Raw genomic sequence first — 27843 nt, 5'->3', positions numbered from 1 at the left:
GACCTCCTTTTTGCATGGGCTTCATTCACCCCCTCTCTAAGGTAGCATCGCCTAAGTTGCTCTTAGACAACAGAATGGTCGCCGGCGTCGGAGTTGCGAGGACAGTCATTTGCGGTCTGGACTAATACCCCTGTAATTGAGAGTGACTCTGATAGGATAGTGCAGCAATATATGCATGTTGTGCGCAGCATGATCGACCCCGAGCGGTCAGATCAGTGCCTCAGCGAGGTGGGATCACCGTTGGATTTAGATTGCAGCTTCAGCCCGAGACACCAAAGGCGGGGAGGTAGTGCAGCCCAGCCACCAATCATCCCTAGGAATGACTCGAATTGAATCTAAGTTGAGGTTACATTCACTCGCATGCTGCCTCTAGCGCTTATGCCGATCACTGCTCGCCATATGGGCCAACCCTGTACACAGTCACACCTATCGCTGGGCACCGAGCCGGTCTCGCGAGTCTTCAGGGCCAGTCTCCTTGCGTACATGCGATTCTGAATGCAATTGTCACACGCGGAATAAGCGGGTGCAACCCACGAGCCTCGTAATCCAGGAAGTTGCGTACCCGTTCTGGTAACACGCATCTGACTGACTAGAACTATACCTTCAATAGCAGGTCTTACTCATCTCGGTCAGTAAAGACCACCAAACGCAGGGGTCTATCGACTAATTGCATCGGGATCGCCGCCTCATGTAGGAACGCGAGGAAGACATTGGCGCACCGGGTAGTCCACGATGTAACTAGCGGCGACCAGGGTACGCAAGCCGAATATGTAATGTTGCATTGTCGCAATAAAGCGCCCTGAAAAGGAAACAGTTTTATAGGTCATCCGCACGCGCGAGCTGAGGCCCAGACATGATGTTTACCTCGTATGGACAAGTGTACTGACCGGGATTTGACGCAACACTTGCCGTCGGCTAATTTTTCGCTGACGAAAACCACAGCTAGATGGTCTCGCCAGTGAAGGACCAAAGGGATTCCAGTGTTGACGACGGCGAAATTCGTAATGCTAGTGAATGCATGAGGATCGCCGAGCTGAAAACCCCAAGTATTTAAGGGCCTTGGTTCCTTCACTGCCGAGCAGTTTGTAGGAACACTTAAAACAGAGAGAAAAGAGTCTCTGAACGGATTATAGCCATGGATATCAAAAAGTGCGGTCTGGGTGCGAATGGTATGTTTGTCTTTCACTGAAAGTCTTATCATCTAGTTGACGTACCATTCCAGTCCCAACCTTCTATGACCCATCTGACATCGAGTCCATCCGTGCCTCTGTCTTCAATAATGGTATAGCATTTGTGGAGGGGTGTGAGGAAGAGGCCTTAGTAGGTCTTGCTCACCAACTGGGACAAGTCGTGAGACCGCGGAATGAGGAAACACCCGGCAGTGGTGTAAGTCGAATTCGATTTGCATCAGATTTGGTGGGAAAGGGATACAGCTCTGAAGGTTCGTCCTTAAAACGACAATAGTTTAGCAGGTCGTAGACTGACGTACAGATCACAGAGCTATTCTTCCATACCGATCGCAGCGGATGGGACGAACCCCCGCGCATTTTGATGTCAACTCTCCGTTCTCAGTCAGAGTCCGGGGGCGAGTCATTGCTGGTTGACGGCCAGAATGTCCTCAACGCTCTTAGGCAACATGATGAGGATCTGTACAACCTATTCACTAGTTCAAAGCATACCAGCTTCCGTGCCGATGATGGAACGTTCGTGCCACGGGCCATGGTCGACAAAGAGACTGGAATCTTTCGCTTCCGGTTCGATGACGGCATTCAGATGTCGGCATCTATGGTTGTTGGCTTCACCAAGCTGCAGGATATCATCTATCAGCATGCCTATTTCGTATCCCTGCGACCCGGTCAGGGTTATGTGCTAGATAACCACCGGTACCTGCATGGGCGAGCCTCCTTCACTGGTTCACGGGAGTTGTTACGAGTCCTTGTCAGGCCCCCCTCCCCACCTAGCGAGAAGGTAATCTTGTTTGACATTGACGGCACACTCTGTCGGTCAGAGGCTCTCAGCATTGACGCATATTATTCCTGTGTGAGCGACATTGTGGGAAAGGACATCAATCATGCAAATACCCCGGTCAACTTGCACGGACGAACTGATCTTGGCCTGCTGCACGACATTTTGGATTATCACCAAGTATCCCTGAAGGATCAAGTGGTGGAGGAATTCCTCAAACTCCACCCACAGTATCTGGAGCGTTCTTTGTCCAAGGGTCTTCCATCGGTGATATGCCCCGGCGCACAGGAAATGCTCAGCTGGTTGATTAGGGAGAATGAGAACTCCGGCCAACCGAAGTTCCAGTTGGGTCTCATTACGGGCAATTCTCGTCCCAACGCGTTGCTAAAACTCCGCGGGGCGGGAGTTGACACCAGCATATTCGACCTTGACATCTCGTCATTCGGGGACAGCCACCATAATCGACTATCATTGTTTCAAGATTCCCTCTCAAAATTGAAGGTCCGCTTTGGCTCTCATATACGCGCAAAAGACGTCCTAGTCGTTGGAGACACACCCCTTGACGTGGAATGTGCGAAGCAAGCTGGTTGCTCAGTCGTGGCTGTTGCGACAGGGAACTATAAGATGGAGGAGCTGGCTTCGCTGAAACCTAATTTCTGCTGCAGTCAGCTGACTGAAACGAAGGAATACCTTCTGCAGGCGGCCTTTTAGGTGCTACTGCCAGTGTCAATAATTATCTTTCACACGCACATTATGAAAAGGCCACACACTTTGTATCGCAGGTGATTAGAACAGAATATTGGAGTGCAAGGTAGAAAGAAGCTTCATTCGCCCCAATATAAATATATATAGGCTGTAAACACTCCATATTGGTCGAAAGTATCAATAATTATTTCATATTGTTCTCGGGTGGCCTTCGAATGGTGATTCCACCTAAATGCGCTCTGATTCCAAGGTCGAGCCAATTATTTCCTGAATTTCTCCGGCCGCAGTACCAGCCAGAACGCCCACCCCAACTATTCCACCATCGCTGGCCTCTCGAAGGAAGACACTCTTCCCTTCACCCTGTGGTCCAGCACTAAGAATCAATCGGTCGATATGTCGCTGAATTCGGTCCTTGTAGTGAGGGTAGTGCTGGATCACACCACCAGACACGGCCACAACCAGCTCCTCCGGCCCTTTTTGCCAACCGGGTATCACTGCTTTGGAATCTGACACTGTATCATTCTGAGTGCTTATCGATTTGCCTGGTTTGTGATTTTCATCATCCGGTTCTAAGTGTGCTGTGCTCTTCAAATTTACCTCGCCAGTGCATGCTAAAAGACCAACCGTCGCTGCAGCAACCAAGGCAGATGATCTCTCTTGGACTGCCGCAGCGATTATTCGAATATGTCCAGCGAAGTCGGGGGTCCACATCCAGTCACTCGAGGATGGTGACGGGAGGTGGTTTGACAGTGCCACGGCCAGATGTTCGTTTGAGGAGCTCGAAGCCACCACAAGCGACAAAAATTCTGTAGATAGTGAGTTCCTTTCGACCAGTTCCTCTGGCAATGAAGACTTTGGGATCCTCTTCACTCCGTGAAACCAATCATAAGAGATTATGCGGACGAGCTCGCCAATGTAACGGCCACCAACCATATACTCTAGTGGCTGGAAACCGGGACGGTTGGAATGTTCTTCCAGTTCAGCATCCCACTTGGTTACGATACCGAGCTTCTCCAAAGGCCCGGTTGCTCCGTGGAGGGTCCATTCAGTCGAAACGATGGTCTCATCCGCTTCTGGCTGCTTTTCTCGGATATGGGCCACTTTCAGTTCCTGTAGGTCAGCAAGTTTCATGGGAATAGCAGAGTTACAGCCGGCGCCGACGATGAGCCCCATGACAACTCGAGTATTGGGAAGGGCCCTTATCGAGTATGCCAGAGAAGCTAATGTAGCGACCGTATCATTGGTCATGACCGTGACCTTCAACTTCGGTAGACAGTAAGTCTTGCGACGCTTAGTGGGCATGTCACCTGAGTCCTGATCAGACCGCCGGGTGTGACATTCATATCCATCCAGCAAGGCTTGGTGGAGATTCAGGGAAGAGCTCAAGGCGAACCCCTTGCCTGTGGGCATAAGAATGGCCTCATTGAGGAACTTTTGCCTGCGATCAGTTAACCCCATACCAGACAAGTTAAATAGGCAAGATACGAACTTAGTAGGAAAACAGAAAGAGATTCCCATGATGAGCTCCTTTGGTGCATCGCCTTTAGAGTTGGCGAGATCATCCGCGATGACTTCGGCAATGCAGTCACCAATCCAGGCGAATAGGGACTGGGCTTGGTCACGTCGGAGCCGCTCTTCGATGGGCCACGCCTTCTCCAGGGTTCGTCTTACATGAGGTTGCCTTCCGACTGGCTGATGCCCTAGCAGTTCAATGAAGGCGACCCGGAGATAGGAGAGGCCGAGATAGACAGCCAGATAGCGACCGGTTTCATGGCCGGTGGGCAGCTGGGTGATGGCGGTGGGGAAGAACTGCTCCGATGAGCTGGCTGCCAGCTCCCGATATGTGTGTGACAGACGATGGGAGAGGTCATAGAGTGTGACATGATCTATACGGAGGGGATGCAGAAACCCTTGGAGATCAGGATCCAACTTTCCCATCTTGGCGGATGGTTCCTTGCCCTGGGAAGGTTGCAAGGGTAATCAACTCACTATCTAGTAGTAGTAGTTATTCATGAATGGAAGGAACCCAAGGCGGGCGGCGGGGACGAGCCGCCGGTGCGTGGCTTTTGTTTCATTCCCCGTGGCTCTTTGCCGCGGTGGTTCCACGGGTCTTCATGCAAGGGGCAACCCTTGTATAAACGAAGGAAATTAATACTGCGCAGATACTCTATGCTGGATTTGATATACTGAACCTAAGTGACAAGGTAGATATATTCTTAGGGTTTGGGGAGTGCCTACTCGACACTTTATTTTTATAAATTTCTCCCGATCCTGCGATGCGCGACAGATCGCATATCTTATCAATCATGACATTATTCTATCCTACGGTGAGAGTCGCAGATGACTTGCATCAATTTCTCTAACAGGGACTAAAAGGTGGTTTCTATGATAGTATCTGGAACGTTGTATGCGTGGGTACTCTATCTTGATCTGATTTATAGAGGTGCAGTTGAAGGCTTCAGCGACTACTAGTTAATAAAAACAATATTATGTGAGATGATATTTTTAACGTTAATTAGGTTAACGTTAGTACGGTCTCATATGAGTAATATGCGGAATGGATGGAAGCCTGAAGGTTTGATCCAGAACGTTTAAGTCCGAGTAAGCACCGGTGCCCCTCAGACCGGGGAATCTGACAGGAAGCATTTTCTTTTCGTGTTCATCTGGGAGAAGAAAGCTGCAACATTGAGTTCACAAAAGATTTGTGAACTTATAAGCTGTATCGGAAATCCTTATTTCTAGAGTTATTCCAACTATCTACCATCTACTCTCCAGCCCTCACAAGATGACACAAAACAGAGCTGCCTGGATTACAGCTCCTACTGAGCATCCCTTCACTATCCAGGAGGCCCCATATCCCACACCAGGACCCGGAGTGATCGTGATAAAGAACTCTGCTATTTCTATTGTGCGATCAATCCCCTAATTTCATTGATCTCGGCTAATCTTCTGTTCTCGTAGAATCCCGCTGATTGGAAAATTCAGTACGAATACATGTTACAACTATCATGCAGCGTGAAAACAAAATTCTAACCATATCTACAGAACATATGGCGCACCTTGGCTGAAAAACTGGCCATTTGTTCTGGGCACAGATGTCGCTGGAGTGGTGGTTGGTGTAGGTCCTGGTGTGGTCCGCTTCACCAAAGGTCAGAGGGTCGTTGCGTAAGTACCACAGTCGCTTTTTCATAAAGGTACGATAGACAAGCACGGAGACCTGCTAATATCTGTGCTTAGGTATTGCCACTGTCTAGGTACCGGCAATCCCGCCAACTCTGGATTCCAGTTATACACCTTGGTAAAAGAAACCACCGTAGCAGGAATCCCAGACTCAATTACCTTCGAAGAAGCATCCGTCCTACCGCAGGCTATCTCGACTGCTGCGGCAGGTCTGTTCCTCAAAGAAAGCCTTGATCTGCCCATCCCCCCTCCTACTGGTGTGAAGCCGACAGGCAAATCGATTCTTGTCTGGGGTGGCGCATCTTCAGTTGGTGCAACAACAATCCAACTCGCAGTAGCAGCAGGTCTAACAGTGATCACAACTGCATCGGCCCATAACCATAAGTTGGTAAAGTCTCTTGGTGCAACTGCTGTTTTTGACTACAAGTCCCCTACTGTCGTTGACGATGTTGTCAATGCGCTCACTAATACCGAGTTCATTGGTGTCTACGATGCTGTTTCTGAACCTGCAAGTCTTGAAATGGTGCGTGCGGTCCTGGACCAATTGAAAGCAGATGTTAGGACTATTTGTGTTATACCTTATGATAAACCTACGGAACGGTTTGCGCCTATATTCAGTAAGGCTCCTTGTTACTCCTTCCACTCACTTGACTCCCCCTACATCTTACTAACGCCCTTTGCCATTTAGTCAGTTCCAATTTTCTGACTTTTGACTCAAACAAACATGTCGCGAAGGGTATCTGGAAAGACTTTGTCTTCAAAGCCCTGGAGAACGGACGCCTTCAACCGAAGCCGGACCCTAAGGTGGTTGGGAAAGGGCTGGAAAAGGTCCAGGAAGCTGTTGACATCTTAAAGAAAGGCGTCTCGGCTAAGAAGATCGTTGTCACACTGTGATCATCGAGAAGCTATCAAGATCCCAAGGAAGTCTTCTGAAGTAGCTTGTGTTATACAGTAGATAAGAGTTATTGACAACTCGAAGAATAAATTAGGGTTTATCCAGGGATGGATGAGCCAGGAGCACCCTGTCCACGCTCTTCCGAGTAGTTATCGAAGAAATTCTGAATCATCAGTCCACCCGCCGCATCCAGAAATTCGGCGTTAAATGACCCAGGAGCATATCCAGACATGTTATCATCCAGCCCTAATGTATTAGGTTTGAACGTTTGTTGGTCGTTCGTAGGAAACCAGAGGGCTCGGAAAGACCCCGGTAGCTGGCTGGAAGCGTAGGGGGCCATGTCGCTGGGAACGGCAATTCCATGACCGTGCTCTACCGCATGTCAGCCACGTTCACCGGTGTGCAAGTACTTAATCTTCTTGAGGAAAGTAGAAAGTGGTGTGGTCATACCAAGTATATTTTGGAGCACGTCTCTAGCTCGCAGGGCCATATCATGGGAAGAACCTAGACTCCCTAAACAGTTTACCGCACGTTGTATTTGACATTTCCATGTCTGCGCCAAGCTATGTGCTGGCTCGTAGATATAGCACGTCGCTTGGACAAAGCTGGCCGTTAGCAGCCAGCAGGTCGCATACCAGGTCAGGCCGCGGCGGCGGTTGCTCGTTGACTCAAGAAAGCTGCAGATAGAAGCGACACACTCGTCTGCCGCGGTGAGACAGGCAGCGACTGGACCTGTGGAGGTGGCCAACTCGGATTTAGCTGCGATACTTTGGAAGAGAAATGGGCGGTTGATAACGATGCGCAGGTGGAACGAGCGCCATAGAAGCACTCGACGCGGGATGTCGAAACGCGGTTCTAGAGGAACGCTGAGCCCAAAATGGGGCGGTAATTCATGGTACCAGGTGTGTATACGCTGCTCTAAATCCGCAGCTTTTTGTTGAGTAGGTAAATGGTGCGTCAATAGCTCTACCTGAACGACATTGGCAATTTTCGCGAGATTCACTTGCGCTATGAGGCAAGAAGTGATAGTTGGGCCGGTGCCACATTCAGGAAGTTCATCCATGTCTACTGCTAGATCATGGTCATCGACATTAGCTGGCAAATGAACATTCACCCCAACAAGCGAGACGGCTGGTCGGCCAAGAGTCAGCTGAACGCCTGACACGAATATAAAGAGTGTCCACCAGACGCGTCGGCGGATCTCCATCGTAAAAGGGGAAGTACTAGGCATGCCAAATTCGCGGTGCAAGCCGATGGCAAGTGCCATACTCCAGCCTATACCGATCACAATAAAAGCAGCATTTGGCTTGTTACGTTTCTGCATATAGTTGGCCATGAGTACTATGGCTTGCACATAGCTGAGAGATCCTTTCTCGAGGACGTCCATTGACAGATGCTTGCGTGCTTCTTTGAAAAATGGTATATCCACTTTGGTGCCTTGCGAATCTCCGACGAAAGCACCAATGGCGAGTACGATATTGTACAAGATGGGCCAAGAACCATCGCGTGGCTTTGCTAGGGCACCTGCTCGTGGTTAGACATTCGCTTATTGGTTGTCGTGACGAAGAGCTACCTGAAACCCTAGCACGAAAGGTTCCCTCATGCAAGATGGGATATGCGGGATGATAGATAGCAAAATAGTCATCAAGATAGCGGAGTACATCTGCTCGTCTCTGCTGTGCAGTGCAGATGGTGCCACCATCCATGTCGTCATCAAGGCAAGACAACGGGCTGAAGCTAGTAAGTGGTAAATATAGTGGAAGTGATTGGAGAAATTTGAGGGCCGCTATGCCAGACTGTGGCCCTGTATAGCCGGCCTTGTGCGGGTCGACCGTCAAAAAGCCCATGCCGTCGGTAGAGTTGTCAAAGTCCTGGGACTCGTCGAACTCATAGTCTTCGGCGTTGCTTGGTTCTGCAAAACTAGCAGGAGGCTGCTCCGTTGCATGAGTAACCTCGCTGAGGTGCTTCTGTCTCTGTGAGCCTTGCTGGATAGCGGTGATAGAGTCGTGTTGAGAGCGAACGGTTTGAAGTGCATCCTGGAGATCAACTGATGGAAGATAGATGGCCCATGCCCGTTCCATATCAGCTCTCCAGCGCTCTAACTCATGAATACGTCTATATTAATTAGCATTGATGAAGTAACCAAATTTGAAGCTAGTCGATAGGCCAACCTTTGCAGAGTAGAAAGACGTTGGGATGGTGAGGAGTAACGACATGATTTGGCATCCCGACGACAGTTGTTGCAATTTTCGTTGCCAGAGCAGCGTATCTTGCGTCGCTTGCATTCATCACAAGCAAAGGTCTTCCGAAGAATGCGTCGAGACTGAGAGATGTCCATTTCCACGGGTGTAGTTCAAGGGAAGAATGAAGAAGTCAATCGTGGCGAACGGAGATTTCCCCGGGCGACGCCAAGACGGCTCCCCGCAGAGTCCGGGGATACCGACATCTACACTCACAACGTTGTTCAATGCGAATTCGATATGAGTCCTGATTGTCAAGTACACGTATTGTCTATGAGGCAATAAGTTCAAGATTGGCAGTCTATACGACATGCAGAGGAAGCTACGTGGCAAAAGGCAACGGTTTACCCATCCGGCATCCACTCATCGGCACCCGGAAATAGCCCCGATGCACGACGGCGATAGATCCGTTGCTCTCTGCACGGCTCGGACCCAATGACATATTGCAGATTTCGGCTGATTTTGCAGGCCATTTAAACAATGAAACCACTGGCAAGACCCGGCTGAATTGGTATTCAGTACTCGATTCACACACAATCTGAAGAAACCCATCATGTCTCTCGAAGGAAAAGTTGCGATTGTCACTGGCGGAGCGCGCGGAATCGGCGCCGGCATCGTCCGCAGTTTGAGTGAACAGGGTGCAAAGGTAATTAGCAGCAAATACTGTCAATCTGCAAAACATTAATGGTTCTTAACACAATCGATGCAGGTGGCATTCAACTACGTCTCCCCATCTTCGCGCGAAGCTGCAAATGCGCTTATCGAATCGCTCCGACAAGACAACCATGAAGCCGTTGCAGTTCAAGCCGACATCACCGACCCAAAGGCCCCGAAGATGATCATACAAGCAGCTCTTGATGCTTTCCAGACAGACCGAATTGATATCCTTGTGAACAACGCTGGCGCGGGTGACAACCGGCCGCTGGAAGAAGTTACCATGGAAAGCTACATGCACCTGATGGACGTCAACGTGCGAGCGGTGGTCTTCATGACACAGGCTATACTTCCATACATACCCCGCGGCGGTCGAATTATCAATTTGTCGTCTATATCTTCTAGGGGCGGTTATGCCACCCAGTCTGTGTATGCAGCCAGTAAAGCAGCAGTGGAGGGTCTCACACGGGTGTGGGCAACAGAACTTGGTCATAAATACGGAGTAACCGTGAATGCGGTCAATCCCGGCCCTGTTGATACAGATATGTATCAGGCAGCTGGAGAAGTGCATTTGAAGCGGATGGAGGAGCAGAACAAGAAGGTCCCGGCTGGGCAGCGATGTGGAACCGTGCGAGATATCGGGGACATTGTGTCGTTCTTGGCTGAAGAGAGGTCCCGATGGGTGACGGGAGATGTGATATGCGCTAATGGTGGGATGTTGTATATTTAAACAGAGGCTTATTTACTCAGACAGAGAACTAATAGACTTGGCTATTGATTATGGTTTTTGACCGAGTTTTTGCCTTAGAGCTACAGGTTAACATCTTCGGGCTCGATACTACGCTTGTGGTCCTTAAAACAAAACCACCCCGCCATCACGGCAGCAAGGTCGCCACTACCCCAACATAATCCTGAAACTCATCGCTTCGAGTTGCTCAGGATATTCACTATTCTCCATGGGGGAGGCCAAGTCTCTGACGAAGCCTAGTGGATGCTATCGGGAAAATCCCCGGCGTTTATCACGGCGATAGCTCCGCGAGCCGAGTCCCACAGTCAGGGCTCGTCCCGGTCATCGGCCCCAAATATGAGCTCGTGGAAAACATATTCATCCGAATGAGGCCACAACTTGATCTGTAGATGTGGATTCAACATTGGTTACCTCTAATCAACTCATTTTCTAGAGCCCGAATTAGCAAGCATTTGGTCTTCGTGCTGCCGGTACTAGATAGTAGTCATCTGTAGATGGGTCCGCGGACCCGAACCACCAGGAAATAACTGCTACTCAAACCTTTAAATTCAATTATGGCTATATCCCGGCGGCTTGCCTCTCGGACAATATTGGACCGGGACTAGGCAAGAAACTGGGGGTGCCCATCGTAAAACATTGGCATGAATGCCGAATTGACAGCCTATGCGGGGGCTATGTCTGGGGTTCTGGGGTAATATAAAACGCCTTTCCTTCTTCGTATATGGTGCTCTTCTTTCTTTTTTTCCCTCCTCATACTCTGCTGAGGGTTCTTCTTCTCATTCCTTTCACAGTTTGTTCCCATCTTTAGTCACACCCTATTTCTATTTTCATGAGTTTTACCCTTCACAGGCATGTCGGCCCCCTCAACTGGTTGCCACCGAAAGGTTGCCTCTCAGCAGCCTACGTGTGACGAGATCGAATCCGCATCACGCTCAAAGATCCTCACCGAAGCCGATTGCTACTCAGAACTTGGATTTTCGTTCCCATCCTCTAAAAAATGGACGATAATCATTGTCATATTCCTCGTGCAGACAACCATGAACTTCAATACCAGCCTTTACTCCAATGCCATATCCGGAATCTCCGAAGAATTCAACGTGAGCAAGCAGGCGGCTCGTTGCGGTGCAATGATCTTTCTCATCTTATATGCCTTCGGGTGTGAGCTCTGGGCACCCTGGAGTGAAGAGATGGGCCGGAAACCTATCCTTCAACTGAGTCTTTTCCTGGTCAACATATGGCAAATCCCCGTCGGTATTGCTCCCAACTTTGCTACCATCATGGTTGGTCGGGCTCTTGGTGGGATCTGTACAGCCGGCGGCTCCGTGACGTTGGGAATGATAGCAGATCTATGGGAGCCTGAAGACCAGCAGTATGCAGTGGCATGTGTGGTGTTTTCGTCTGTTGGTGGATCAGTCCTTGGTCCTGTGGTCGGGGGCTTCGTGGAAGCATACCTCCCGTGGCGATGGAACATCTGGATCCAGCTTATCTTCGGTGGCTTCGTCCAGCTGGCTCATTTGATCCTCGTTCCAGAAACAAGGACATCGGTTATGATTGATAGGATTGCCAAGCGGCGGCGAGAAAAGGGGGAGAATGTGTACGGCCCGACTGAATTGATACCTCTCAAGGACCACTTCTCAGGGAAGGAGATTGTCGGGACCTGGCTTCGACCGTTCCACATGCTGCTCACCGAGCCCATCGTGCTGTGTCTCTCCCTGCTAAGTGGCTTTACTGACGCTCTGATCTTTATATTCATTCAATCCTTCGGACTCGTGTACGCACAATGGAACTTCAGTGCCGTTGCTGTTGGTCTTTCCTTTCTTCCCATCATGATAGGCTACGTTATCACCTGGATCATGGTCATCCCAGTGATCAAACGCAACATTCACGAACGTCGCAGCAAGCCCAACGACGAGAGGGCCCAATACGAATCTCGACTCTGGTGGCTTCTTTACACTGCCCCGTGTCTTCCCATTGGACTTATTGGTTTTGCATGGACAAGTCTTCCGCAGGCACATTGGATTGGCAGTATGTTCTTTTCAGCTTTGGTCGGAATTGCCAACTTTAGCATTTTCATGGCCACCATCGACTACATGATTTGTGCTTATGGTCCCTACTCGGCGTCTGCTACAGGAGGTAATGGGTGGGCTAGAGATTTTTTGGCTGGTGTGTTGACTGTACCTGCGACGCCCTTTTATGAAAGTATGGCAACCCTCAATGTAGACCTGTTTGCCTGTGTATAGTGGCTGACAAATCCATCAGATATTGGTGGGAACTATCATTTGGAATATGCGTCGACGATTCTATGTAAGCAACTTTTGGTCCTGCTGCAGCAAATTACTGATCCAAACTATAGTCTGCATATCCTTAGTCCTTGTCGCGACAATTTATGTCGTCTACTTCTATGGACCTACCCTTCGCAAACGATCACCGTTCGCCCAGAAGCTATTGCACGCTAGGACAGACATACACGCAACAATGGAACACAGAAAGTAGTGCTAGCAATACACTAGTGTTGGCCAATGGTGTTATTTGGATATGTTATGAGACATGATACCTTAAGACCTTGCGTTAGGTGGTATGCTACTTCCGAATTGAAATTCGCGCATGCTAGCCAGGAAATTTAGCAATGCGCCTGGTCACAGGATTTGTCCAGCACTATCAAGTCAACGTTCCATCCCTCATCTACTGTGGTCACTGTCATAGATGCAGTGAAACATAATTGATTTATGTACGGAGATTGAAGTGACATAGCGGAGGGATGCCTGTAAGGGGTATAGAGAGTCGGTCGATCGGGTAGTCTTGGTGTCTGTCAAGGAAAGTCATTACTGGCAATATGTCTCATTTTACCTGAATAAGAAAATGTAAAACATAAATAATAATATAATGAATAGTCCAGGAAGCTAACATTCAAGATGTAAAATATATATCATCGGCGCACTAAAGTCAAGACTATAAACGATACAGTATCTCGTCTAGTCAATCGGGCGACGGAGAAATATGTGTCCCAACACACTATTATATCCCATTCATATTTCCGCTTTTCCCAGTGGTTTTTCAATTCGATGCTTGCTGCCTTGTCACTCCACGAACAGAGCCAAGAAGAATGTCAAAGATGCCTTTTCTCAAGCCCTCGCTCTCATCCAAGTTGCATATACTAGCTTCCAGCCTGCCAAAGACACGGTCTTCCCTTGACCTATACTCCTCCCTCAGAGGCAGAAGTTCGAAGATCCGCTGGCATTCCATCGCCGAATCTCGACTTGGCTGACCGTAATTCTCAAGCAGGATATGCCGCTGTTCGGTAGAACACATCCGCAATGCCTGAATAATAACCCAGGAGCACTTATTCTCCTGTACGTCGGTGCCAATCTTCCCGGTCAGACGGTGGGTGCCGAAGATGTCAAGATACTCATTCTGAAACTGGTAAAAGCTGCCCAGCGGGACAAGAATATCCCGTGTTTGCTGGATATTATTGGGCGTGTCGAGTTGTAAATACTGCAAGGCAAGAAGAACGGATAGGTAAAAGCTGTAGTATCCCCCCTTCAACTCGCATATAGTATCATACTCTGCCATGTTCCATTGTTCGGTGCTCCGGTTATCGGAAGCAATGCCGTCACATTCTTGTCCAATTTCAGTCAAGAAAGCGAATTCGTGAAAAGTCTCCATTATTTTTAGATATGCTGGGTGTTTCTGGAAGTGTTGCTTGAACAGAATATATATAGACGACTTGAGCAGACATCCGTCATTGACAGCCTTCATCCCGACTGATGTACGTCTATACCAACACGGCTTGCCTCGACGGGTCAATGAGTTATCCATGATGTCGTCATGAATTAAGATATAGGCTTGGAGCACTTCTACGAGCCATCCAAGTATACTGAGGTCGTGCAACTCCTGTTCCGTTATAGGACGATCCAGGGTCGATAGACCGGTTTGTGGTACAGAGAGAGCGCGAAACATTTTGCCATTTCCTAAGTCCTCGTAAAAGCACTATATTCAAAAGAGATCAATCAACTCTGATAGCCCTTGTTGGAAGATGTCCTATCATGGTCTTACCTTCTCAACATGGTTTATTACCTCACCAGATGCCCCATTCGAACCAAAATGCTCCTTGGCATTCTCCACGAGCTCCGTGAGGACAGGGTCAAACTTGTTTCGATCAACTGTAAAAGCCATCATGCCTGGTCTGTCACTCCCGAGGTAAGGAATAGCTGTAAAACTCCCCAGAGTAGGTCTCGTTACTATTTATGATGAATGAAAGTAGGCTTGATAGCAAACCGTGGTCCAGCATCAATACTCCCTGATGGCGCTGAACATTTGCTTATAAGTTGTAACGTACTCCACAAAACGCAAGGATAGTGCCCTGTCCCGCACCTTCAACGGTCTTGTGTACACTCTTCCAAACCTTAAAGGGCATTAAACTTTCGGCATGCCTTGCCACAACATGTAGTTTGCTGGTTTTTCAATACACTCTTGCATGAGTTCCTATGTGCCTTGATATAATGGGTAGAAGTTTACCCTAGTAGGAGCAAGGGATTATGCACAATTCATTCACAAGCTACTTTTTACAATAGGATATACCCGAATTCGCTGACTTACGCATACCTTATCTGTAAGATATTGTTAAAGGAAATTCTCCCACCGTCACATTGCAGTTGTCTTCCCTTAAAGGGCATTAAACTTTTGGCATGCCTTGCTATAACATGCAGTTTGCCGGTTTTTCAACATACTTTTGCATGAGTTCCTATGTGTTTTGATGTAATGAGTAGGATTTTGTGCCAGCAGGAGCAAGGGATTATGTATAATTTATTTACAAGCTACTTTTTACTATAGGATATATTGCTAATCTATGTATACGTTATCTGCAAAACATTGTTAAAGGAAATTCTCCCACCGTCACATTGCAGTTGTCTTCCAAGTCCTTCATTCATTTCCCAAACATTTTAGCACCCCGCACATGTAACACTTCAACTGACGAAATGTCGAAAACATACCAGGATCTTGGGCTATGGAATTTGCGGAACGTGGGGGGCTACCAAGTTTCATCCCACCGGTGCATGCGCAAAGACGTGATATATCGCTCAGCAAACTTGGATTCTATTGGGCATCCCGGGGCTCGTATACTTCAGTCACAACTAGGAATCAAAACTATTTTCGATCTCAGAAGCACAGTGGAACACAAAATGCCAAAGGTGCTGCTTGATGGAGCTGTTGTGTCTTTGCCCGCCGTCGCGAACCCTGATCGTGAAACCCTCCAGACCTATTTCGAGGGAATATCTACATCACCAGCGGAATCTGTCGCTCGCTTATACATCCATACCGCCAATAACTCGGTGAAGTCTTTCAGAGCTATATTCGAGTTTATCAGAGATAATCCGTCGTGCCCTGTGCTAGTGCACTGTGAGCTTGGAAAGGACCGAACAGGTGTCTTTATCTCTCTGCTCTTGTTCGTCCTTGGTGTGTGGGAGACGGATATAATCTACGACTACACTTTATCGCAGGACGAGATTAAGGATATTATCCACGAGAGAAAAGCGAAACTTTTCCAAACTGCTTTTATGGGCGGGATTTCCGTTTCACCAATTGCCCTTGAGAATCATTTCAAGGCACTCCCGGGCTCTATGAAGCTGTTCCTTTCTTACCTGAGAGAGACGTATCGTGAGGGTCGGGGTTATCTGTCGTCGCTTGGATTTAGTGATGTTGATTATGACACGATCTACAGCAATCTGATGGAGAATCTCTAACCACATTCTGTAGAGTGTAGAAATGGCTTTGAATGACATATACGTTTCTTAGTTTCACGTTTCGGTCCCTACGTCCTTTCTTTACATCCCTTCTCTACCTCAATAGACTTGGAACCACACTAAGCACAATCCTTGATGCATTCAGATTTTGTAAGTCCAATTCACTATCTAAGGCATTATGCCATCCGCATATGGCTATCAACCGATGGTCCATATATAACACTCTTGATCCCTTTCCGTGCCACAACATTCTTGAACGCCTCTTCCGCCTTCTCAAAGTCAAACTCATGCGTCACCAAGCCATCAACCCGGACCCGTCCAGAACTCAGCAGTCCAATAGCCAATCTATAGTCGCCCGGCCCATACCGAAAACTCCCCTTGAAGGCGATCTCCTTATCGCAGACCATTCCAACCGGGAAGGCCACAGTAGGCTTTCCTAGTCCAACCTGCACAAAAGTACCTCCAGATGCAAGGACGTCAATCCCACACGCAAGACAAGCTTCTGCCCCTGAGGCATCAAGAACAACATCAACGCCCTCAGGTAAACCCGTGAGAGCACGAATCTGCGCTTCATTACTACTACCCCCCTCAGCCTGGGCTGTCTGCATCCGATAAGTATGCGTTGCGCCATAACGACGCGCACATTCTAGTCTCTCCTCCACAACATCAACAGCAACCACCGTACTAGCTCCAAACGCAGCAGCCACGGCACAGCAAAGTAATCCGACCGGACCAGCACCAAATACCACCACACTGCGATTTTGCATATCGCCTCCCAAACGACAGGCATGTACTGCGACACTCAAGGGTTCGACCAGCGCACCATCACGAAAGGAGACAGTGTCGGGCAGCTTATAGCAGCATTGAGCGGGAACCCGATAATAGGTGCACAGGGTACCGTTGACGGGGGGTGTGGCAGCAAACTGCATGGACGTGCAGAGATTGTATCTGCCGCTGCGGCAGTACGAGCAGACGTTGCAGGAGATTCCAGGCTCCAAGGCTACACGGTCGTTGACTTTCAGTGCATCGACATTGCTTCCTGTAGCCACGATCACGCCGGAGGACTCGTGGCCGAGAACAAGGGGCTGGGTGACTTCGTATCGACCGAGCTTTCCATGCTGCCAGTAATGGATCTGCGTGAAGACGGTGTCAGAAGATTATATCTATCATAGATGAGAAGAAACACACACGTACATCTGAACCACAGAGACCGGTGGCCACCACGCGGACAAGAACATCCCGATCGGATTCTATAGTCGGGATTTCGCGCTCAGAGTAGGTGAAAGTGCCGCCCGGGTGCAAAACCAACGCACGGTTTACCGATGGCTGCGGTGTTGTCATATTGGTATCCTTGATTATGATTAATCCGAGAGATTTTTGGTCTATGCATCCATGCACTGCTTTGGTCTAATCTTATAGATCAAACATCGTCTCACATTGCATACAGCTTGAGCGGCGATTGGCCCGGCGCTATCGCCGAACGAATCAACGGTGCCACAGGCTGGAAATATCCCCGAAAGCCCTTCCCCACCACTACCCCACATTTGTCCAGTTGTCCATCGATTCCCCCGCGTCTCGGGGGTATCGCCGTCTAATTTTTGAAGTATGGCAAAAATGAGATCCAAAGGAGAGATAAATCACATAAATATGGCACTTCCCCAACCCTTTCAAGGAGAATTCTCCTCCTACAACGTTGCGCACATCTAACACAATGGAGATCCTCCAACAAAAACCTACCAACTACGCCATCCACACCAGCCCAGCCAACGACCTGCGGCTAGTGGAATGCGAAATCCCCAAGATCGCACCAACCGAGTGCCTAGTGCACGTTCGCGCGACCGGAATCTGTGGCTCTGATGTGCACTTCTGGAAACATGGCCATATCGGGCCCATGATCGTGACGGGCGACAACGGACTAGGGCACGAGAGTGCCGGCGTGGTACTGCAAGTCGGCGAGGCTGTTACACGCTTCAAGCCCGGTGAATCCATCACCACCCTACATATGACCACCCACTAACCATTCCAACCTCCAGGTGACCGCGTCGCCCTCGAATGCGGCGTCCCCTGCTCCAAACCCACCTGCGACTTCTGCCGAACAGGTCTCTACCACGCCTGTCCGGACGTGGTCTTCTTCTCCACACCCCCGCACCATGGTACTCTGCGCAGATACCACGCCCACCCTGAGGCCTGGCTCCACAAGATCCCCGACCACGTCTCCTTCGAAGAGGGTTCTCTCCTCGAGCCACTGACCGTCGCGCTGGCGGGTATTGATCGCTCTGGATTACGACTCGCCGATCCACTCGTTATCTGCGGCGCTGGACCCATCGGTCTGGTCACTCTACTCGCCGCCAACGCTGCTGGCGCTGAGCCCATCGTCATCACCGACCTCGATGAGAACCGTCTCGCGAAAGCAAAGGAGCTGGTGCCCCGCGTCCGACCAGTCAAGGTAGAGAGGGGCGAGAGCTCGGCGGATCTTGGTCAACGGATCATATCCGAGCTGGGACAGGAGGCGAAGCTTGTGATGGAGTGTACGGGTGCGGAGAGTAGTGTGCATGCTGGTATATATGTATGTCCTCCCTCCCTTTCTCTAATCCACATATGTCTGTGTCTCCGGTGATAGGTGACTGACTGATTGATACAGGCAACCCGCTTCGGAGGCACCGTGTTCGTGATCGGAGTCGGGAAAGACTTCCAGAACATCCCGTTCATGCACATGTCCGCCAAGGAAATCAACCTCAAGTTCCAGTACAGGTACCATGATATCTACCCCAAGTCGATCGCTCTGGTCGCTGCGGGTATGATTGATCTCAAGCCGTTGGTGTCACATCGGTATAAGCTGGAGGAGGGGTTGCAGGCGTTTGATACGGCTAGTAACCCTCGTTCGGGGGCGATTAAGGTGCAGATTTTGGATGATTAAATATAGATGTAGTGAAAAATAGATAACTATAACTGTGTTGACTTGAATGAATTAGCCGAGGACATAGTTCGATCCTAGGATCCTTGGTGATAGGCTTACTACTTCTCATCAAGTTGAATCAAGGTAACCATATCTCTACCAAACTATCTTCGAATTGCCTTGTGATGTACATCCGTCTGCAAACGTCAGCAGAACCACACATACGACCCCTCACCATAGCCTGAACTAAGATGACCTATTTCTAGAACTAAGCCTTCGCCTTCAATACCCTCTGCTCCTCCGCCCAAGCAAGCGCACTCTTCTTCACACTCTCCTCACCTACCTCCGAGAAGATATCCACTCCAATTCTAGCCGGGAAATTCATTCTCTGATGTCGCTCCAGTGACTGGATAGTCGAGAATGCGTCGTCGGGGAGGATGAAGTCTGATTAGTGCATATCAGCATATAGGAAGGTTTTGGAGGTGAGAGCAAACATGGGGATTACCTTGGAAGTTACTCTCAATTCTCTCTGGGGTCACGGACTTGGGAAGCACGACTGTTCCGCGCTGCACGGCCCAGCTGATTAGGACTTGTGCGGGGGTCTTGTTTAGTTTCTTGGCTGTTTCGATGACGTGGGGGTCGTCGACGGCGCTGATTTCATGTTAATCAGTCGGTGATTTATAGGGGGTGGGGAGATGTATATGGGGTGCATACCGGGGGATGTTATAGATGTTGTTGCCTAAAGGGGAGTAGCCTGCTATTACGATTCCCTGTACATTGTCAACTTAGTATGAGAGTCATTGTGTCAAAAATGTGGAGTATCTTACCTTCTGCGTCGACCACTCCAGCAGATCCTTCTGCTGAAGAAACGGGTGAGCTTCGATCTGGTTGACTGCGGGGGTTATCTTCGCTCTATGGATACTGTCAGCTTTGTTACAGACATAGTAACAAGCACACTCACGTCTTCAACAACTCCTCAATCTTCTCGCGAGTAAAGTTGCTCACTCCGATCGAGCGAACTTTCCCCTTCTCGACTAGCTTCTCCATAGCAGCCCATGTATCCTTGATCGGAACATCCACGACATCAATCAGACCCGTTTGTTCATTAACGGGCTGGATAGTGGTTGTTGAGTATCTGAAAGCGACAGGCCAGTGGATCTAACATTTCTTAGCACCACTTCAACAGCTTGGACGCATCGTCAACATACAAGATACAGATCAAGATAATCAGTCTGCAAATCAGCGAGCGATATATCCACAGCCTCTTCGACGTTCTCAGGATGGTGGTGGGTGTTCCATAGCTTGCTGGTAAGCTACATATACATGTTAGCGATGTATCATGTACTCTGATTCGGTTTGAGGCATTGCTTACGAAAATGCCCTTCCGCGGAACGCCAGACTGTCTGATCCCATCACCCACTTCTTGTTCATTGCCGTACACTGCTGCCGCGTCGATGTGCCGATAGCCGCATTTCAAGGCTGCGATGACGGCATCGCGGACTTCGTCTTTCTTCGATTGCTATTTATCCGTCAGGCATGAACAGGATTCATTTTGCGTAAAGGTAATTGACGTACCCACGTTCCTAGGCCAACGGCAGGCATGTCGTAGCCTGTGTTGAGCTTGAAGGTGCGACCTAATGCCATCTTTATAAAACCGATGTTTTATAGTAGGTGACTTGTTGGAAAGAGTAGAAGGGCCACAGTAAATGAGAGTGCGAACGGTGGGAAGTGTATATTTGAGCAACTATGCGGAGGTAGTAATGATATAACTATCGTCTATTTTGAGGTTACATTTCTTCGAGTAGGAAGAATATAGATCGCGTATAAATAATGCGGTTGTCGGAAAAGTAGTAGGGTATCCGGATGCTTTTCCGGGCTATTTTCCGAGCTTCCCATAGGATAATATCCCACGCTGTGGGGCAGTGGAAGAGATCGCCAATATCCATAGTAGTTATTTTCCCGTAGGAATCCCATAAGGTAATGAGAAGCAGATATAACGCAAAATCAGGATGAAGATTTCAAGTTTGTCGGAACGGCTAAAGGTGTTGAAGCAGGCCTCCATAGGTTCCGATTGTATAGATCCAGGTGCTCGGCACACGCTATAGTCGCAGTGGACAGGTCGATAGCAATGCAATAGTCCATGTTATTGAGAGCTGCGCAACTCGCAATTTGGCGTATATAGAAGGAGTGCTTCAGGTGCCACAGGGTAGCGGAGAAGCATGATCTACCTGGATACTAACTAAAGATTAATATTTTGGGATTGATCACCATATCCTCAAGCAGATCTACTCCCGCGGTTGCACCCGGGAGTACCCTTGTGCATCAGATGCGTAGGTGATTCCATCCGCGATTCTGCTGTAACAGTTATCTTCCCACCTTGTTGTATCTGATGTGTTAGTCCTCGCCCAGTAAAGTATGTTAGCAGAAAATATAGTAACAAACACACCACAATAATTAGTATTCACTTGATACAGGTCTTCGGTGTCTGCAATCTGGCAAAGAAACATGAGTGTTAATGAGGATAGGGAACATAGATCAGAGAAGAGTGAAATAAGAGCAGACTCAGACGGTATGATAGATATCTCCTGTTGACTAAAGAATTCAGAGCTTAAGCCGTAGGCCAATCTCACTCAGGTTTTAGGGCCAGGAAAGACATGTAAATTAAATTATGCGTAATAATAAGTGGCAGAGCAATATCATACCACTGTAGTCATGTGATGCCACTCGGAATCTTCAGTGTTTTGCAAGCGTGAAATCATTGGTCAACATCTCCGCCCTATACTGCAGGGACTCCAAAAGTCAAAAGTGGGGAAAGAGCCCTGTTTTGCTTCTCCTCGGCATTTGAGAACAGCTCATGGTCTGGGGAAAGATTAAGTCCCCAACAACACCTCTCAGACATCCATTGACTTTCTATCTCGATACCCATCTTGACATATACTATCGCTTATCTAGAGTATGCTTGATTTCGCTTATTAAACTCAATTACCTTTAATGTCTCTTCTGTTGACTCTTCGTGACAGCCAAGAGACCGGCTACAGCCAAGGCGGGCTATTCAAGCCAACCAGCCCAACGATTCGTCCACGGATTGCCTCCATCTGCATCCGGGTCTAGACTGGCTCAACCCTGTCGGTCCTTCTTTCCCTCTCCAATCCTGCCTTTCCGGGAAACACTCTCGCGGACCCCGCCGTGGGCGAGTCATCATGATAAGAGCCTTCTCCGCGGGGTTTCTTCTAAGTCCCCCCATGCATGCATGTCTTTACGCCCTTTATAGATAGTCTGCTACTTCCCCTCAGTTCTCCTCCCAGTGACACCACGCTTGGCTCATCATGCGCACTTCTTCGCAATCTTCTGGTCTCTGTCTGGCCTTGATGGTCATGTCTCTGGCCCTTCCAGCATCTGCTGAGAAGGTGCTAGGTGCTTACATCTTTGCTCGGCATGGAGACCGCACGGCTAAGGTGCTGAAGGACACGGAATTGACCGATCTGGGTTACCGTGAGGTCTATACCACTGGTACCTACTGGCGGAGCCGCTACATTGATTCGGACTCCTCTCTGCAGATCCAAAATATCAGTGAAGACATTGTCAAGCTGAGCCAGATCAGTGCCTCTACCCCGTCTGACGATGTGCTGCAAAATTCTGCCACAGGATTTTTGCAAGGAGTCTATCCGCCTGTCGGCTCGTCAGCCAACGAGACCTTGGCTGATGGAACAGTCGTCGACTCTCCCCTGAATGGGTACCAGCTGATCCCCTTGTCCATGACCGACTCGGGATCAAACAGCGAGGACACCACCTGGCTGCAGAGTGCGACCAATTGCCAGAATGCGGAAGTCAGCAGCAACAACTACTACAGCTCGTCCTCGTATAATTCACTTCTTAATTCTACCACCGATTTCTATCAATCGCTTTCGTCGCTATTGAACAGTACCTTCTCCGAATCTTCAATGAGCTTCAAGAATGCCTACACCATTTTTGACTACCTTAATGTCGGGTCCATTCACAATACCACCAATGTGCCAACAGCAGAGCAACTCCACCAGGCCTTCCTGCTGGCTAACATTGAGCAATACAACCTGGCTTACAACTCGTCTGAGCCCGTCCGAGCCGTAGCAGGCGCCATGCTGGCAGGTGACGTTCTTCAAGGCTTGAACAAGACGATCACATCCAAGGGGAAAACCAAGCTGAATATTCAGTTCGGCTCCTACGGCACGTTCCTCTCCTACTTTGGTCTGGCACAACTCCCTGCTGCGGACGTCAACTTCACTGGAATTCCCGACTATGCTTCCTCTATGGCATGGGAACTGGTGACGAACTCAACCTCAAGTGAATTTCCTTCCACTTCCGACATCAGTGTGCGATTCGTCTTCCATAACGGTACACTCAATGAGTCAAAGAACGATAGCCCTACTGAGTACCCACTTTACGGCCGGTCAAGTGCCACCATTCCCTGGTCCGACTTTGAGCGTCTGAGCACGAAGATTGCCGTCACATCGCAGTCGCAGTGGTGCCAGGCATGTGGTAACACTGATGGTCAATGTGCGTCTTACTCGACCAGCTCCAACACTACCTCTACTTCTACGCCTCCGCAGAAGTCAAGCAGTGGTATCTCCCGGCCGGTAGCGGGTGTTATCGGTGCAATGGTAACTTTGGCGGTCATTCTTGGTGCAGAGGCGCTCCTCCTTCTCGTGGGAGGATTCCGCATTACCAAGAAAGGCGCAGTTGCACAGAACGCAGCTGCCGACGAGGAAGACAAGACCTCTTAGGAGAGACTAAAAGCAGTGAGCATGTATTCTTGATGAGTTTGGATGAGCGATGATTTTATGATGGCTGGAGCATCGTGATTTCCAGTCTTGTGCTACTTTTTAAACCAATAACTGGCTTCGTATCGGGATCCTGGTCCGAGTTATAATGAGCCTACATTAGCACTACAGTCTTTATGATATTCTACCAAGCTGACGCTGCCGTCATTCCAATATTCTGCGCCGCACCAAATATTCCTCGTAGCTATTTCCTCTTCCACCTCGGACTCTTTGTCAATAGCTGAACCGTCTCATTTCCGGTAACCACATCTTCAAAGTAGATTGCATCAAAAATTGGGTCGAGGCCTGGATGCGACGAACACCCTGAACCATGGATGGATGCACTTCTGGTTCCACCACGGGGAGGCCCGCCATCGCGACACCTAAGCCGTTACATCATGACCTCGGCTGTTCTGGATACAATCGCGAAGTTTCTTCGATGACGAGGCACTCTTCTCTCCTTACGACTACCACTCCAGACACATCTACAGTCAATCTCCATGAGGGACTCCGGTGCGCTCTCCAGCCCGCGAACGCGACACCCGCAGCCAGTCTTACAGGCCCAGCATCTACTCAACCATGCAGGTCCTTATCCGCTTAACGATGGCCGCTCTGTTGGTCCTCACTGTACTCTGGGTCGGATCGCAAGTGAGCACAGTCCAGCAACAGCAGGAGGTTATCCCCGAAACAAATCCTCTGGAGGATGAATATCAATCCAGCAAACCTACCCAGTCTATACAGCCGGATATTGCAGACGTATCGCACACCCCTTCAGCAACGCCCTCCCCATCAATGGGTAGGAAGAAGCGTCCTTCGATAACGGACCTCCTCCCTTCATACCAGAAGGACACTGCATCCCCTCAATGGGTCATCGACAACATGCTGGACACGACGCAGACACCCATTGACGGTGTCATTGTCGTCGGGCGACTCAAGTTCGAAAGACCTGACTGGCTCATCAATGAATTGCCCGAGTGAGCGCTCACCCCCCCTACACTTCATCCATACTTCTTGTATCACCATTGACAATTCCAGCTGGCGCCACGCAATCTACACGCGCGACGACCGGCGCCACCCCCTCAGCATCCCCAAAAACAAAGGCAAAGCCAGCACCGTCTACCTTCAGTACATCATCGACCACTACCACCATCTGCCCGCGACGATTGTGTTCCTGCACAACCACCGCAAACCAGGTCACACCGAGTTCCGCGACTACGGGAACGTGGCAGCCGTTACTTTTCTCCGACGCGAATTTGTGCAGAAGAACGGGTTCGCTAATCTCCGCTGTACTACTAGCAGTAGTTCTGGTTCCAGTTCAGATGACGAGTGCGGGAACGTGATCCGTCCGGTTTCTGATGCCAACGAGACTAGTGCGCAAGTCACAACGATTGAACAGGAGTATCCGGTCATCTGGAAGACTGTATTCAATAGCACTGGTGTGCCGGAGATGATTGCGACGCCGTATTGTGGACAGTTTGCGGTGTCGAGGGAGCAGGTGCACAAGCGACCCAGGGAGGAGTATATGAGGTATCAGCAGTGGGTGATGGAGACGAAGTTGAAAGATGAGGAGATTGAGCAGTTGATGGGGTCATTGTGGCATGTTATTTTTGGGAGGGAGGCTGTATAGTAAGTCGAGTTCATGTTTGTCAATGCTTGGGGTGATGTGTTTGCTGACTGGTGTTAGTTGTCCTGATACGGCCAAGTGTTTTGAGGATGTTTATGGGTTGTGATTTTCGTTGATGTAGCTCCATAATGAAATAGGGATACTAGATTAATATAGTCAGTTATGCTCATATCGAGAGCAGCAGCAGCAGCAGTAGTGGTACAAGGAGGGGTTTAGTTGTAGAATAGATCAAGCGGAGGGGAGCTACGCTATTAATACTACCGCCGCGCCGGCGCGACATGACGTGCGTGACCCACGCAAATTTCCAACTGCTTCAACTTCATCTCCGACTTCACCTCCGCACGCGCTCCCTCGCACCACGGACCCTATTTCGGGTCGTCACCTCCTCCTTGAATTTAATGAATTGAAATTAACCCTATCAATTCAACAACTGCCACCTATCCACCTACCTAGCTACACGGAACTCCCCAATCGCGCAGCTCCAGCTGCCACTTATCACTATCACCAAACAACCACCACCCCAACACCCTCACACCTGCACGCCTCCGTGCGCTCGTGAACCAAAATGTCGACACACTACAACACCGAACCCACCGCCACCGCCTCCGCAACCCTGCACACAACCCTAGGACCCCTACACATCGCGCTCTTCGCCTCCCAAACGCCCCTAACATGCCGCAACTTCCTCCAACACATCCAAGACAACTACTACACAGGAACAATCTTCCACCGAATCATTCCCAACTTCATCCTCCAAGGTGGCGACCCAACGGGAACTGGCTCAGGCGGAACAAGCATCTACGAAGAACCCGAATTCGAATACGACCCGACAGCGCGCGATCCGAACGAGAAAGTAGTCCTGCGCGATGAACTCCACAGCCGGTTACGGTTCAATCGGCGCGGATTGGTTGGGATGGCGAAAGCCGAGGACGGGAGCTACGGGAGTCAATTCTTCATTACGTTGGGGGATGCCAGTCGGGAGTTGAATGGGCAGTGTACGTTGTTTGGGAGGATCGAGGGAGATAGTATCTATAATGTGTTGAAGATTGCGGAGGGCGAGGTGGTCGAGGGGACCGAGAGGCCGGTTTATCCCATTAGGGTTACCGGGTGTGACGTGGGAGAGTTGGGGCCGTTGGAGGGGAAGATTGTGAAGAGGGATTTGACGGCGAGAAGTTCTGCGACTGCGACTGCTGAAGTGAAGGGTGGGAAAAAGACAGCGCAAGCGAAGAAGAAGGGCAAGGCGAAGGGAGGGAAGACGCTGCTCAGCTTTGGTGATGATGAGGGTGAAGAGGGTGAGGAGATGCCTGTCAGGCCGGCGAAGCCGAAGTATAATGCTGCGCTGGTGACGGATACTACAGCTGGGAATGGGGATGCGCCAGCTGAGAAGAAGAAGGAGAAGGTCAAGGCAAGGAAGGCGTCACCGTCACCACCACCGCGCAAGCGCGCATCACCCACCCCTCCACCCATTGACCGACCCAAGAATCCCGACCCAGCGACGCAACTTCCTCTGCGCGATCCAGAGTCTCCCGAACGCTCTCCTACGCCGGAAGAACAGCCAGCACAAAAGTCCAAACTCGAGCGAACCAACGCCGAGATTGAGTCTCTGAAAGCTTCCATGCGTCGCACCGTAACCACCGAGTCAGACACAGAACGCAAGAAGTCCGCCTTGGAAGCCATGATCCCTCAAACAGCCATCCGCGGCCGCAGACGCCCACCACCCGGATCCTCAGCAAGTACCAGCGCCAGCAACGGCATAACAGGGTTCTCCAGTACCAGCGACAACGCCGCACTGAAGATGTTCAATGCCTTCAAGGCGAAACTCGAAAACGCCGACTCTACCCCCACCACCACTACGACCAGCAAACAACCACAACCCAAACCCCAGAAAGAGAAAGAAGAAGACGAGGAAGACGAGGAATCTCAACTCTGCGACCTCCACTTCATCGTGAACTGCCAATCATGCAAATCCTGGTCTGACAACAACGCAGCCGGCACTGATGCCGCCGAAGGCAATGAAGACAACCAATTAGGCGATGACACAGACCAAGGCTGGTTAACGCACCAGCTCCGCTTCGGGAAAGATACGCTGGGCAAGGATTTGAAATGGAAGAAGGAGCATCCGGACGACGTGGATAGCTTGATGGTGATTGATCCGCGGGAGAAGGAGAAGGATATTGTTGCGTCCGGGTCCGGGTCTGGGAGGAAGAAGAGGGGGATGATGGAACGGGATCGTGAGAGAGATAGGAAGAGAGGGAGGGTGGGAGATTTGGAGTGGGAGAAGGGGAGGAAGTAACTTTTTCTTCTATTGACAATGATGAGTTGATGTGTAGCATACATACTATACTATAACCCTTATTACTTCTACATGGTATATCGGAATCGAACGAGGATAGAACGTC

At 49.7% G+C, this 27843-nt stretch overlaps 14 protein-coding genes across 14 annotated transcripts; 9 read left to right on the top strand and 5 right to left on the bottom strand.

Annotated features, from left to right (window-relative positions):
• Nucleotides 1–839: 839 nt before the first annotated feature.
• On the top strand, nt 840–3156 carry BO87DRAFT_408385 (Clavaminate synthase-like protein). The gene is made up of 3 exons (XM_025626142.1): nt 840–1169; nt 1223–1441; nt 1499–3156. Exons 1-3 carry the CDS (start codon nt 1136–1138, stop codon nt 2674–2676), a joined length of 1431 nt encoding a protein of 476 aa, XP_025477652.1. The 5' UTR covers nt 840–1135; the 3' UTR covers nt 2677–3156.
• Nucleotides 2814–4644, bottom strand: BO87DRAFT_113576 (hexokinase family protein). Its single transcript, XM_025617895.1, has 2 exons — nt 4160–4644; nt 2814–4108 (listed from the first exon to the last, which is right to left on the bottom strand). The coding sequence occupies exons 1-2, from the start codon at nt 4606–4608 to the stop codon at nt 2899–2901; spliced, it is 1659 nt and encodes a 552-aa protein (XP_025477651.1). The 5' UTR covers nt 4609–4644; the 3' UTR covers nt 2814–2898.
• Nucleotides 4645–5287: 643 nt separating this feature from the next.
• On the top strand, nt 5288–6875 carry BO87DRAFT_460827 (zinc-binding alcohol dehydrogenase family protein). The gene is made up of 5 exons (XM_025629044.1): nt 5288–5578; nt 5632–5654; nt 5716–5835; nt 5908–6467; nt 6539–6875. The coding sequence occupies exons 1-5, from the start codon at nt 5456–5458 to the stop codon at nt 6742–6744; spliced, it is 1032 nt and encodes a 343-aa protein (XP_025477650.1). The 5' UTR covers nt 5288–5455; the 3' UTR covers nt 6745–6875.
• BO87DRAFT_440855 (putative C6 transcription factor) lies at nt 6691–9083 on the bottom strand (the record flags this gene model as incomplete). The annotated part of the gene is made up of 4 exons (XM_025627977.1): nt 6691–7117; nt 7196–8269; nt 8319–8860; nt 8917–9083. The coding sequence occupies 4 exons, from the start codon at nt 9081–9083 to the stop codon at nt 6843–6845; spliced, it is 2058 nt and encodes a 685-aa protein (XP_025477649.1). The 3' UTR covers nt 6691–6842.
• Nucleotides 9084–9513: 430 nt separating this feature from the next.
• On the top strand, nt 9514–10422 carry BO87DRAFT_113493 (SDR family NAD(P)-dependent oxidoreductase). Its single transcript, XM_025617894.1, has 2 exons — nt 9514–9631; nt 9695–10422. The coding sequence occupies exons 1-2, from the start codon at nt 9539–9541 to the stop codon at nt 10367–10369; spliced, it is 768 nt and encodes a 255-aa protein (XP_025477648.1). The 5' UTR covers nt 9514–9538; the 3' UTR covers nt 10370–10422.
• An 816-nt stretch (nt 10423–11238) lies between these two features.
• BO87DRAFT_313579 (MFS multidrug transporter) lies at nt 11239–12880 on the top strand (the record flags this gene model as incomplete). Its single annotated transcript, XM_025619623.1, has 3 exons — nt 11239–12586; nt 12647–12691; nt 12741–12880. The coding sequence occupies 3 exons, from the start codon at nt 11239–11241 to the stop codon at nt 12878–12880; spliced, it is 1533 nt and encodes a 510-aa protein (XP_025477647.1).
• Nucleotides 12881–13429: 549 nt separating this feature from the next.
• On the bottom strand, nt 13430–14560 carry BO87DRAFT_440853 (FPP/GGPP synthase family protein; the record flags this gene model as incomplete). Its single annotated transcript, XM_025627976.1, has 2 exons — nt 13430–14374; nt 14441–14560. 2 exons carry the CDS (start codon nt 14558–14560, stop codon nt 13442–13444), a joined length of 1053 nt encoding a protein of 350 aa, XP_025477646.1. The 3' UTR covers nt 13430–13441.
• An 803-nt stretch (nt 14561–15363) lies between these two features.
• On the top strand, nt 15364–16128 carry BO87DRAFT_313240 (tyrosine-protein phosphatase; the record flags this gene model as incomplete). Its single annotated transcript, XM_025619611.1, has 1 exon — nt 15364–16128. One exon carries the CDS (start codon nt 15364–15366, stop codon nt 16126–16128), a length of 765 nt encoding a protein of 254 aa, XP_025477645.1.
• A 176-nt stretch (nt 16129–16304) lies between these two features.
• On the bottom strand, nt 16305–17469 carry BO87DRAFT_408383 (NAD(P)-dependent alcohol dehydrogenase; the record flags this gene model as incomplete). Its single annotated transcript, XM_025626141.1, has 2 exons — nt 16305–17261; nt 17323–17469. The coding sequence occupies 2 exons, from the start codon at nt 17467–17469 to the stop codon at nt 16305–16307; spliced, it is 1104 nt and encodes a 367-aa protein (XP_025477644.1).
• A 370-nt stretch (nt 17470–17839) lies between these two features.
• On the top strand, nt 17840–19045 carry BO87DRAFT_313358 (NAD(P)-dependent alcohol dehydrogenase; the record flags this gene model as incomplete). The annotated part of the gene is made up of 3 exons (XM_025619615.1): nt 17840–18107; nt 18162–18694; nt 18770–19045. The coding sequence occupies 3 exons, from the start codon at nt 17840–17842 to the stop codon at nt 19043–19045; spliced, it is 1077 nt and encodes a 358-aa protein (XP_025477643.1).
• Nucleotides 19046–19292: 247 nt separating this feature from the next.
• BO87DRAFT_427966 (aldo/keto reductase family protein) lies at nt 19293–20668 on the bottom strand (the record flags this gene model as incomplete). Its single annotated transcript, XM_025627432.1, has 8 exons — nt 19293–19468; nt 19530–19675; nt 19739–19794; nt 19852–19936; nt 19986–20182; nt 20233–20337; nt 20397–20543; nt 20600–20668. 8 exons carry the CDS (start codon nt 20666–20668, stop codon nt 19293–19295), a joined length of 981 nt encoding a protein of 326 aa, XP_025477642.1.
• A 1550-nt stretch (nt 20669–22218) lies between these two features.
• Nucleotides 22219–24092, top strand: BO87DRAFT_113385 (histidine acid phosphatase). The gene has a single exon (XM_025617893.1). The coding sequence runs from the start codon at nt 22351–22353 to the stop codon at nt 23782–23784; it is 1434 nt and encodes a 477-aa protein (XP_025477641.1). The 5' UTR covers nt 22219–22350; the 3' UTR covers nt 23785–24092.
• On the top strand, nt 23969–25550 carry BO87DRAFT_440848 (DUF3431 domain-containing protein; the record flags this gene model as incomplete). The annotated part of the gene is made up of 3 exons (XM_025627975.1): nt 23969–24794; nt 24856–25446; nt 25505–25550. The coding sequence occupies exons 1-3, from the start codon at nt 24400–24402 to the stop codon at nt 25548–25550; spliced, it is 1032 nt and encodes a 343-aa protein (XP_025477640.1). The 5' UTR covers nt 23969–24399.
• A 228-nt stretch (nt 25551–25778) lies between these two features.
• On the top strand, nt 25779–27737 carry cwc27 (putative peptidyl-prolyl cis-trans isomerase; the record flags this gene model as incomplete). Its single annotated transcript, XM_025629043.1, has 1 exon — nt 25779–27737. Exon 1 carries the CDS (start codon nt 26010–26012, stop codon nt 27735–27737), a length of 1728 nt encoding a protein of 575 aa, XP_025477639.1. The 5' UTR covers nt 25779–26009.
• Between the last annotated feature and the right edge of the window lie 106 nt (nt 27738–27843).

Source organism: Aspergillus neoniger (genome assembly GCF_003184625.1).
Source record: "Aspergillus neoniger CBS 115656 unplaced genomic scaffold BO87scaffold_25, whole genome shotgun sequence".
Classification (NCBI taxonomy): domain Eukaryota; kingdom Fungi; phylum Ascomycota; class Eurotiomycetes; order Eurotiales; family Aspergillaceae; genus Aspergillus; species Aspergillus neoniger.
The sequence above is the reverse complement of the archived record's forward strand: the minus strand, read 5'-3'. Positions and strand labels throughout refer to the sequence as shown.